At 52.7% G+C, this 11862-nt stretch overlaps 1 protein-coding gene and 1 pseudogene across 3 annotated transcripts; both read right to left on the bottom strand.

The window, feature by feature from the left end:
• Positions 1-708: 708 nt before the first annotated feature.
• On the bottom strand, positions 709-945 carry LOC109378161 (40S ribosomal protein S29 pseudogene; annotated as a pseudogene).
• A 1920-nt stretch (positions 946-2865) lies between these two features.
• CD177 (CD177 molecule) lies at positions 2866-11087 on the bottom strand. 3 transcript variants are annotated; one of them, XM_019634626.1, is made up of 10 exons: positions 11011-11087; positions 10795-10935; positions 10345-10527; positions 9470-9592; positions 9066-9182; positions 4830-4970; positions 4003-4125; positions 3869-3931; positions 3597-3722; positions 2866-3335 (listed from the first exon to the last, which is right to left on the bottom strand). In XM_019634626.1, the coding sequence occupies exons 1-10, from the start codon at positions 11060-11062 to the stop codon at positions 3085-3087; spliced, it is 1320 nt and encodes a 439-aa protein (XP_019490171.1). In that variant the 5' UTR covers positions 11063-11087; the 3' UTR covers positions 2866-3084. The 3 variants fall into 3 exon arrangements, with proteins under 3 accessions (XP_019490171.1, XP_019490172.1, XP_019490174.1); XM_019634629.1 differs by having other exon boundaries at positions 3253-3335; positions 3584-3722; XM_019634627.1 differs by lacking the exon at positions 3869-3931 and having other exon boundaries at positions 3940-4125.
• Positions 11088-11862: the final 775 nt, after the last annotated feature.

The raw sequence follows: 11862 nt of genomic DNA on the forward strand, positions 1-11862 counted from the left end.
GCCACTCGGCCGGCCCTAGACGTGGTTTCTTATAAACCCTGAATATACAGCAACAGATCGAACAATTCATTTTTCTATATTTATTGGCAGAAATCATCATTTATGTTCATATTTCAGGCGCAAGAGTATACCTTCACTTTCTGGCCGGATGGCTTGGTCCTCTCTTCTATAACATGGTCCAGAGGGATCTTGACCATCTGATTTTCTACAGAACATCACATTTCACTGATGAATTTATGTTATTTAATCAGACACAGTGGACAAGATGTAGCAAGGATCCTTGATGTTTCAGGAGTAAGACAGGGCCGGGGGGTGGGAAAGAAACTGCAATGTCCAGCACCCATCACCCTGATGTAACTCCTATAGGTCTGGGGCATGTCCCACTATTCCTTCTAAACTGAGAGATAATTTGCTACACCTTGAGAAAAGACTTGAGTCTCTTAGGATTTTTTTGGCGGGGAAACGTAGTACATTGTTTTTTTTTTCAGCTTGAATACTTTTATATAGCTGGGGGGAAATAAGCCACAAATTTTGAAGATGAATCCACTGAAAAGATATTAAATAATGGTACATTTTAAAGAGGTTTCTATAATCACACGACTATGACATTCACATTAAAACACTAGTAATTGAAGTCTTTTTTTATTTTGTGTACAAAGAGCTGGCATTGTTTCTGCCGCATTCTTCGATTCATTCATGGAAGTTCATTTAGTCCAATTTAATTAAGCCTATAGCCTTCACGTACTGATGGAAACACTGGTGACACACACTGAGGCCATATTTCCAGATCAGGTGGTGCAGGTTTGAGCAGATGCAGCAAGAGCCAGAACCCTGGCCGAATTTTCTTGGACAGCTCCAATAGAGCTGCTGGTGACTCTATCTTGCTCTCTCGGATGCAACAAAGTAAAAGGCTGCAGCACAGTTTGATATGCTGCGCCTGCTCATTTCTGAGGGACTCCATAGGATGGCCAGTTTTCAGTGGCTCCTAAAGCAGGAAATGGCTCTGATGAAGGTTCAGGCTAGAAACCCAGCTGTCTGAGCCTCAGGCCATATGACACAACAGACCCAATGTCGTTGAAAGTTTCTATGACATAAAGAGATAATTGGATAATCACAGGGCAAAACTTCAGGGTTTTAGAGCAAAGGTGTGTCTCTTCTGTAGATAACTGTCCTCCATTTGGAAAGTGGCTCCTGAAGTATTACTATTGGGTCCCAGTAGAGCCTGAAATTCTAACCTCAAGACAGCAAGAGCATTGGGACCTGAACTGCATATCACATACTGGGCGCTGTCTGAGCCACCAAAGCATGGTATTGGGCATGTACAGCAGCATCCAAAACAGATGAAACAGGTGTGCATGGGATCAGGCTTAAGAAGAAATAAATGGCTCAGGCGAACACCCCAGGAGAGGGCTCAGATGCCCACGGCACCTGCTCCTCCAGCGCCTGCCTCCACCCACACCTATCGGCTCATGGGGATACCAGGTGATCTGTTTACAGAGGAGAGAAAGGGCAGACCGGGTTTATGTGCATGTGCGTGAGGAATCCCATCTCATTCTACTGGCGTGGAGGCCACGACGACCCCTGGCCAATTTGTGCTCCTCCTGCTGCTGAAACAAGCCAAGAACTGGGTCTCTGCTAATTCCCAGAAGGAAGGCGACTACCAGAGTAGAAGGTCAGGTAGCTGGGTCCAGGGGCACAATGTTTGGAAGGCAGGAGATTTGTTGGGGGTACATCTTATCTCATTGGCCAGTGGCCCTGTTCAGTGGAAAATTACAGAAACTCAATAGAGTCATGACCATCAGACACTCACGTCCCAAAAGAATGAAGATTTGCATCTCACAATTGTCCAGAGCAGGTGTGGGTAGGTGGTGAGAGAATGTGGGACAGGTGATGGAAGAAGACAGCTCTGACTACCACGGGCTGCTCTGACTACCACGGGCTGCACTGCCAGGACCTTCGCAGCTTTGTTTATGTTCCCTCCCCCTTTTCCTCTCACTGTGGTATGAGAAGAACTGGTCCTCTGACCCTGGGAGTATGGCCGTGCTGTCCTTACAGCATATTACTAGGATGAAGGCACAGATGGGAATTGTGTGTGTCTTCTACACAGAGGACTCTGATTTCCATCTGGACAGAGGAAAAGGGTGGATGTGAGGAGGAAAGGCAAGGACTGAGCTGGACATTCTGTTTCCTTTTCCAGATTCACACTCTCCCCTTCTCCCCCTGCTCTGTGCTGTGGATGCAGATCTGCAGGGACAGTGTCCATGGGATCTCCTGCCTTCCAGCTGGGCTCAGTCGATGGGAGACCAGAGGGCGGACACTGAGTGAGGCTGGGGGACTAACTCCCCAGCTCCCTCCCTGTAGTGTCAGCGTGGGCTGGACGGGTGACCCAGCCTGAGATCAGCACTCCTGTCAGGCAGCCCCCTCTACGCCTCCGTGCTCCCTCTCTCCAGGTTCTGGAGACAGTAAGGACTCCTCAGCCTTTCAGGCCTAGGATAACAAACCCCATGACATCAGCCTCAGGAACCTGAGCATGCCCTCTTGTTTCTCTACTCACACAAACCCTTTTGTCAAGTGGCTCAAGTAAGATGAGCCCCCTGTTTGTGCCGGAACCCTGACTGCTAAGTAGAAGCCTCATTGGTCAAAGGGCACCTTCACCTCCCAGGTCATGGCGATGCCCAAAGACCTTTGGCAGCAGCTCCGTGCAGGCTCTGCTACCACCCGAGCTCGATGGGAGACACACACCAGGCCAGTGAAGGATGAGCTTGAGATGGTGAATCTCTCTGCAGAGTCCCCCCAGCAGCCTCCATGCCAGATTCCTGGGTGTCCCGCCCTCCCCTCCCATACAGGAACCCCAGTACTAGGAGAAAGGGCAATATCTTTATTCATCACACACACGTGGCCACTGCTTGAATGTCCACTCTCCCACAGGGAAACTTCAACTGCTCCCAGGCTCCTCCATATGTTGGTAACAGTCACAAGGTGTGTGGGTTGCGTGAGGATGAGAATTCATGGAGAAGATGGGAAAATCACTCAGTGTTTGGTTATGAGGTCAAGGGAGTTTTGAGTTTAGGGGGTCAGCAGGGACTAAGGTTCATGGGGAAATGGAGCCAGCAGGGAGGGCACCCCACACCAAAGGGCTAGGGACAGCCCCAGCCCCACCACCCAAGCCAGGTAGGGGGCAGGGGCAGCTCCAGCTCTGCCTTGGATGGTAGGCTCATTTTCATTCCCAGAGTTCTCCAATGCATTAAAGTCCCCAATATTGTTGGTACGGTTCAGCAAGGAACTGGAACGATGGGCCACGCAGCCCTGAATGTTAACTGTGGCGCTCAGCTTACCTGAAGAGTGAAGATGAAATCAGACAGGACTCAAGCTAGTGCACACTTCAATTCCTAGGACCCGGAGATGCCACCCTACCTACATCTCCCCCCTCAGACCAGGTGATCAGGCTCGTAAGCCCTTCCTCCCTCAGACTTAGGAATCTGGGTCCCCAGCCCCGTCAAGCCTATGAGTCAGGGCCTCAACCACCCTCCCACCTCAGGGCCAGTGAATCCAGGCACCCAACCCCTTCATCCTTGGGACCTGCCTTCAGCACTCACTTCCGATGAAGCGCATGGAACCACTGTAACAATGACTGGTGCCATTAGGGCACGTGACAATTGTAGTACATGAGCCATGGAATCCCACACAGGCAGGACACTGCAGGTCTCCCGGGGCAGGAGAAGCTGGGGAGCAAGCAGAGAGAAGGTTGGGGTGCACAGCTCTGCTTCCAGCTGCAACCACCCTCCTTGAGCCCGAATCTCTGAGTCTCTCTGTCCAACTTCTCCTCATGTCCCTGGTCCCCCCCCCCCAGCTTTCTGGACTGCCATACCTGGGTGAGGGAGGGAGTTCAACAGGACACTGCTATTCTGGGCCTTGTTGCAGCCGCTGGAGGNGCCATACCTGGGTGAGGGAGGGAGTTCAACAGGACACTGCTATTCTGGGCCTTGTTGCAGCCGCTGGAGGAGCAGAAATGGGCATAAGAGGCAACAAGCACTCCGGGGGGTGCCGAGTGGATGGTCACAGTCTGAGAATCCCGGGTTCGGGCACTGCTGCAGCCTTTGCTCCCCACTATGAGTGAGCTGGGTCCTGAGGGATGAGAGAGTAAAAGAGGCTGGGGAAGGGAAAGCTCCGAGTGGGCCAAACCCAGTGATTCTGGGAGGCTCAGCAAGCATAGGGGGAATGCAGTTTCCCTGAGAGCAACAGCACAGCTCCTGGCAGGTGGGGGGAAGACTGGGGCCTGAGCCTGGGTCCTCCCCCAGCTCTGCCACCTCTCAGGTCTTGTGCAAATGTCACCCTCTCAGGAGAGCCTCTCTGACTTCTGGGTTTCAAATTGCAACATTCACTTCTTTCCTTTCCCTGCTGAATTTCTCTCCATAGCTTATATCTTTCTGCCCATATCTTGCTCTTTTGTATTTGTTGTTTCCTGTTTCCCCACTGGTGCGTAAAGTTGCAGGAAGGCAGATGCCATGGGATCTACAGAGCCTGGCATACAACCGGTGCCCAATGAGCCCTGAATGAAGTCACTGAGGTCACTCTGCGCCAGCTCTGTTCTCACCTCTTTGCATGGATCATTGAATATGTCGTCACGACTCCCCAGCAAAGTAGGTACTGTTACTGCTAGCACCTTGCCCCCCAGTTTTCAGAAGGGGAAACCAAGGTGCACAAAGAGGTAGTTGGGTTTAGAACTCCAGGCATGGGAGACATCAGACAGGAAATTCAGGGGACACAATCCAGGACAGGAGACCCAGGAGCCCTCTCAGGGGTCCGGCCATCTTGCACAGCCCACTCACCTACATCTATGAGCAGAAGTGTCTCCTGACACACCTCCTCCAAATCACACATGACGCTCCTCAATGCGTTCCATTGGATGGGTTTCTCAGTCAGGTTTGGCTTAGTCTGTAACATGATCCCCTGTTGACAGGTCAGAAAAGCTGAGGAGAAGAAATTAACAAGGTCTGTGTTAGCCAGGGAAGCAGCCATGACTGTCCCTCCAGGTCCCATGCTTGGGATGGTGATCACGTTCTTGAGTCGCACTCCAGGTGACCTGGGCACAGTGTCCCTCAATCTCAGGCTTGGAAGGGACCTTTGAAGCCTGAGCCTGAGCCCCATTTTCTCCAGTTTCTGTGGGGACCTGTGAGGAAGGTGCTCCTCCCGTGGGGTGTGGGGGAGCCAGAGGGCCCTTCCTCAGCCTGAGCCCATCTCTACTTCCCTCGTTGGACCTCAAGTTCCTCATCTGCATAATGAGGGGATAGATAGACACCATACATTCTTTTAGCTGAAAAGCACTATGTTCCAAACAAAAATAGTCCAGCGCCTACTGTGTACTTGTGTACTGACCACTTACTACATGCCTGACTGTCGTGATTGCATCCATGGATTAGCCCTTTCAAGTCTCCCAAGGAGCTCCCTCATCGGGGTCACCTGATTTCTTATAGCAACCCCCCAGTGTAGGTGGTGTTATCCCCTCTGCTCTCCCTCCCACCTTGTTTTCAAGATGAGAAACGGAGGCAGAAGACTCACGAAGCAGCTTGCCCAATGCCCCACCACTAGAATTAGCAGAGCTGGGCTCCTTGGGTTGAATGTGGGGGAAGGCGGTGGTTGTTGACCATCCTTGGCTGCCTTGGCCTCTGAGGCCCTCAGGAGTCCAGTTAGAAAACCGGGATCTGAGAGCATGACCAGCAGGGATGTGTCCCACGCCGCAGAAACTCCCGTGTTGACCACACGGCATCCAGCACCTTGTGTGAACGTCACTGCAGCCCCAGGAGGGAGGGCTGCTAATTCCCCCGCTTGGCAGGACCACGTCTGCCTCCTGCCGCCCTTGTCCCAGCCACACACACTTCTCCCCGCCCCCACCTTCTCCATCTTGGTCAGTGGGAGCTCCTTTCTCGCGATTGCTCAAATTGAGAACATTGCGGTTGTTCTTAACAATGCTGGCTGTCTTACAGCCTGTGTTGCACCCATCAGGAAATCCTGGTGGCTTATGCTGCAAATACCTCCAGAAGCGGACCACTCCTCGTCAGCTCCACTGCTTCCACCAGGGTCCAAGACTCCCTTGGCTCTCACCTGCTTCCTCCTGTGTCTCCCTGGGCCCTCCCCTTCCCGCCCTCCATCCCTTGCCCTTACCTCCCCCTTACTGTATTCTCCACCCAGCAGCCAGAAGGATCCTCATAAAAGGTAAATCGATTCATGTCACTCCTCTGCTCAAAAGACTCCAGTGGATCTCCACCCTACTCAGAATAAAATCTGAAGCCCTTAAATTGGCCCCAAAGGCCTTACGTGATGTGGCCGCCCCCGCCTTTCCGTCCACTTGTCCTGCTCTCCTTTGATCACACTGCTGGAGCCACACACAACCTCTAGGCTCTTCCCTGAACACAGGGCAGGCACACAGCCACCCCAGGGCCTTTGCATATGCTCCCCTGCTCCTGATTGTCTGGAATCACCCCCTCCTCCCTGAATTTGGTCAAAAAGGCTTAAAGAGGTGGAGAGCCTTCAAAATTGGCTCAGTGGCAGAGCCCAGACAGGAAGCCACATTTCTGATCCAGACACTACGCTTTTATCTGCTGTGCTCTCCCTGGCTGTGCAGACCCACTGCTCTCACTGGGACCACTGCCCAAGTCCTTAGGGGGGCAGTCAAGGCCATTCACGTGCCAGCCCTTTGGTTCTACTTCAATAGGCTCCTGCCATGGCCTGGTTTGGGCAATCTGTGCTCTTGCACCCAGTTGACTCCCAGTCCCCATGCCTTTGCAAGAGCTGTCTGTCACCCTGGAATGCCCTTCTCTCTGCATGACATCTTGTTGTACCTCAGCTTCTGACTCCTGGTCTTGCTGATGCTCAGTAAATATTTGCTAAATTGCTGAACTGAAGCAGGGTGGGCAAACACATCCTCCAAGATCTGACTCCAGTGTTGAAGCTAACAGAACAGGGTTATGTATTAAGAATACTTATTTGTGGCGTGGCGGAGTAGCTTGTTTTGTGTGGCATGTGTGTGGTTTGTGTAGCATATGTGTGTGGTATGTGGGTAAAGTGGGTGTGTAGTGTGTGTTTGGGAGTATGGAGTGTGTGATATGGGTATATGTTTGTATGGTGTATGCAGTGTGTGTGCAGCATGTGATGTGTGGTACATGTGTGTGATGTATGTGGTATGTGTGTGTTGTGCAGGTGTGGCATGATATGTGTTCTGTGTGTTTATGTTTTGTTTGTGTGTGGTGTATGGTCTATCATGTGTGGTTTGTGTGGTGTATGTGACATGAGATGTGTGGTATGTGGTCTGTGTGTTGTGTGTGGTTTCAGGTATGTGTAGTGTCAGGCGTACTGAGGCGTGTGTGGCATGTGATGTGTGATATGGTGCGTGGCATGGGTCACATCTGATTTGTTTCTGAAATGCCCCCTGGATGATGAATATTACCTAGTTCCAGAGATGAGGGCCTGACAATTAACCAGCATTGATCAAAAGAAGAGACTCAGACTGTTGCTCCGTACCAAGCACCCTTCCATCACTCCCCACCCTCAGGAGAAAGGCCAGCCCCTCAGTGTGGTTTTGAGGCCACTTGACCTGCACTAGGCTCCCCACCTTTCTCTCTACCCCCACACCCATATCCAGCCCCAAGGTCACTTCCTGCCTCCTGGCCTTGCGCAACCATTCCTTCTGCTTGGAACAATTCTCCCTTGCTTGCCCACACACACCTCGTCTACCTGGAAAACTTGTAATCCGCCCCAGTCCCACCTACACTCCTTCCTCCTGATGAGCCTTTCTCAGGCAGAGCTGAGGAACACTTCTTGAAAACAGCAGGCTTGTTCCCAGCTCCAGACCTATACACACGCTGCTTCTTCTGCTTATCAATGTCCTCTTCTACTAATAAACTGCAGCTTATCTTTAGGACATGGCTCTCAGGTCACCTCCTCTGTGAAGCCCTCCTTGATGTCCCAGCTCAGGACATCATATCTTCCCCCATAAGCTCCCCCAGACCATCTGCATCTGTGATGACTCCCTTTCCCATCCTGGAGGCCCTTTAGGGCAGGGATGGGGTCTGAGTTCCCTGGGGATCTCCATGGGAGACCTTGGAATCCTGCACAAACTCACTTCCCACCCTGAGTCAGCCATTGTGCTGCCTGAGGCTGGAAACCTTGGTGTCCATGACATCCAGGCCCTGTCCTCAGGCTCCCAGTCCAGCCAGAGAGTTCTGAGCACACAGAGGAATGTGCCGAATTCACTGACTGTTCTCCTTGAAACTTTAAAGACTGCGTGCCATGGGCCGATGAGGAAACCAAAGCTGGGACAGGGAAGGCCCTTCCCTCACTCCCCTGAGTCCCCAGTCTCCTGTGCCATGGAGGTGCTTCTCATTGAGACGCTGTAGGCCACTCTCTATCTGCCGGGTGTTCCTGTCGGGCTGGGTTTACGTGGGTAAGTGTAGACCCTGCTATCTTTCCGCTTGGTTCTTACTTTTCCCCATCACACCTGAAGCACCCTTGATTTTCTCTCTGGTCTTCTCTCCTATGCAGCACGGCTGCTGGGGTGGTTGAGGGGAGGTGGGAGACCAGGGCTATCCAAGTTCAAGAGTGTGAAGATATAGAATTGAAAGCATTGAGTCACTCCCAGCAGTGGATGCCCCTGCACGCACTTCCGCCCCCAATGGATTAAGCAGAATGCAAAGCCGCCAGCCCTCTGTGCCCCTCTGACCTTCCTCCCTGCCCAGCTCACGTCCCACCCTCACAGGCAGCCCTAACTTAGTTGGCCAGTCTCAGTGTCATTTAAAACACATCCCAGTGGGTTCCTGTCCTAGATATCTGTCCTCTGGACCAGGCGCCCGCTCTCTCCCCTTCAGCTGGACACCCTATGCGGGCACCCTCACCCCAAAGCTCCTATTCAGAGAATCTCTCACTTTGCCCATACCCGAGTGAGTAACTTCTAAATTACTTCTGGGTACTGGCCTTGGTGGGATGTGTTTGGATGTCCGACTTTCACAGGGGTCATTGTGCCCCAGGGCTATGGGGCAGGGCGCAGCCTTGTCTTCTGGGTGGGGACTCACCATTAGAATCACAGTTCTCCCTCACAGACAAGGGCCCGATTTTCTGAGTCTGATTCAGCAGGTCGCAGGCTGCTTGGGGCATGCATCCTTGGACTCTCACGTTGGTGAGGATGTTCTCTGTGGAAGCGGGTGAGGCAGAGCAGGCGAGAGGAAGAGGTTGGGACCATCCAACCCCGGGAAGCCAGGCCCACCCTCCTCCAGGTCCCAGGCTTCAGCTAGCCTTCCTCCCAGACAACTCTCTCCCTCCTGCTCTTTCTCTTAGGAAACCTGCTCCTTTATATCTTGCCTCACCCAGGCAGTCCAGGAAAGGGGTGAGGAGTGGAGGGCCTTCCCCATCCTTAGATCTGGTCCTCAGACCCTCCCTGCCGTTGGTGTCCCGACCAGACCTCGATGTCCCAGCTCACCTCCCTTGAGCTGGAGGACCCCATTGTAGCAGTGTGTGTGCCCAACAGGACATTTCAGCTCTGTTGCAGATTCACAGCCTTCCGTAGACAAGCAGACTGGGCACCGCACAGAGGACTCCGGACCTGGGGAGGAGGAAGAGGAAGGGGGACTGAGCAGTCTCTGCATTTGGATTCGGTGCCTTCTACCCACCCAGCTTCTGCTGGTCCCCAGACCAACCTCCTCAGTCTTCCCAAACATGCCCTCCTCAGGCTCCTCTCCTGTAGGCCTGGGGTGCATGAAATTAGAACCATTTGGCTACTGACAGAGCAAGGGAGGGAGGGAACATGAGATCTGGGGAAGGCACCAGGAACTGAGACAAGTGGGGTGTCCTGGGAGGGACCAGGGCCAATTTTGCCAGCAACTTCCACTACATAGTCAAAGCAGACAAAATGCCCCAAAGATTAGAGCAACACAAAACATCGCCCCAAACCCGGTTTAGGATCCAGACAAGGACAGTGGAAAGTTACAGGCCAATTTCACTTTGGAAGAGGAAATACCAAAACCACAAATGAAACATGAGTGACCCAAACCCAACATCATAGAGAAAAGAGCATGCCCCAGGTTGGGGCTATCGCCAGGGTCTGAGGTGGAGGGCTGAGCATCAGTAAAGCAGACAAGTTTGCTGTCCCAGGACTGTTAGAAGAAGCTGCACTGCGGGGAAGGCACAGTCCTGGGGAGTGTGGCCAGGCCAGGTGAGAGGGAGAGGTTCTAAGCAAACAGGTTCTCTGTGCTAACTCAGCCCCTCAGCCCCGTTGCCCCCTCCTCCCCTCAGCTCTGTTGAACTCTCAACCCCGTTGCACCCTTAGCCTCTTTCCTCTCCCCACTCCCTGCACACCTGTGGAGGGGGACGAGGTCCAGACAGGAAGGGTGGTGGAGAGGAGGTTGCAGAGCTTCTCACGGCACACGTGGGTGTAGGAGACAATGGAGAGGCCAGGGCCTGTCCTGTGCTGGGTGACTCGGACATCATGATCTTTTTCTAAGGTACAGCCCTTGATGGCCACGACGAGTGCTTTGGGTTCTGGGCCAAAAGAGGGTGGCAGGCCAGGGTGACCATTGGGACAACAGGGTCCTGGGACGGAGGGTGGGGGTTCTGCTTCCTGGCTGGGGTGAGAGGCTGGAGAGGAGGTAACTGGGCACCTGAGGGGTTGTTTCTGCTGGGGAGGGGACAGCTCCTAATATGAGGGGAGGGGGACTTCTGAGTCCCTACACAGAATGCAGGTAGGACTGGGCAGGGGTAGGTATATCTCTGCACTGGAGAGTGGGAGTCAGGCTTGGGGGTTCTCACCATTCTCTATGACCATCAGCATGTCTTGGCAACCCCAGCCATCCTCACATTCAATCTCAGGAGCTGTCCACTGCAAGGGCAGTGTTGATGCATTCACCACAGACATCAATGTTCCCGACTGACAGGTCAGTGCCTGCATTCCTGAGATAGAAACACCAAATCCATCTTAGCCCATCCTCCAGGGAAATCCCCTCCCAAGTTGAGGTCTTCACTCACGGGGCAGCATGAGGGTGACACCCAGGAGGGTTGGCAGCAGGATAAAGATCATGGTGAAGGCAGCTAGAACTCTCTGTCTTCTGCTGTTTCTCCCAGGAAACCGTGCCCTTTAATATCTTGCCTCACCCAGTGCAGCCCAAGAAAGGGGTGGGGAGTGAAGGGCCTTGCTAAACGAGGCCTGGGCCTACCCTCAGACTTTCAACAGCTTAGAGAAACCCGAGTCCTCTCTCTTTCCTCAGAACAAGAGCACAGGACCCCAGACCCTACTCCCTCAGACCCAGGAGTCCAGGCCCCCAGCCCCTCCTCCCTCAGACCCAGGAATCTAGCCCCCAAGCCCTCTTACTTCAGACTCTGGAGTCAAGGCCTCCAGTCCCTCCTTTATCAAATCAAGGAGTCCAAGCCCCCACACCCTTCAATAGTTGAAAACTAAGGCATCCTGACCCAAAGTCCCCATGGGTCCAGATCCTCAGCACTATTTCCTCCTGAGCCCAGCTGTGTGGGTCCCCACCTCCAACCCTATTTCATGGTAGTTCGCAAAAGCAGTTTCCTCATCTCTTCAAATAGCAACCTGGCCATCTTCTGACCCCAGGCAGGGAAATGGCCCAAGTGCCTGTGAAGACAGTGCGTGGTGGGTCTTGGCTGGTCCCAAGGTTTTTAAATTTATTTTATTTTTTATTGTTAGTTTCAGGTGTATAGAACAATGCAATAGTTATCCTTTTCACCCTTCACACAGAAACAACCCATCTACTGCCCTCCCACCCCCAATATCATACTTATCTATACAATTCCATTGACTCAATTCCCATACTCTACTCCACATCCGTGACTATATGTATATATAATTATAGTTGA

This window comes from Hipposideros armiger, unplaced genomic scaffold, assembly GCF_001890085.2.
Source record: "Hipposideros armiger isolate ML-2016 unplaced genomic scaffold, ASM189008v1 scaffold_1780, whole genome shotgun sequence".
Lineage (NCBI taxonomy): Eukaryota > Metazoa > Chordata > Mammalia > Chiroptera > Hipposideridae > Hipposideros > Hipposideros armiger.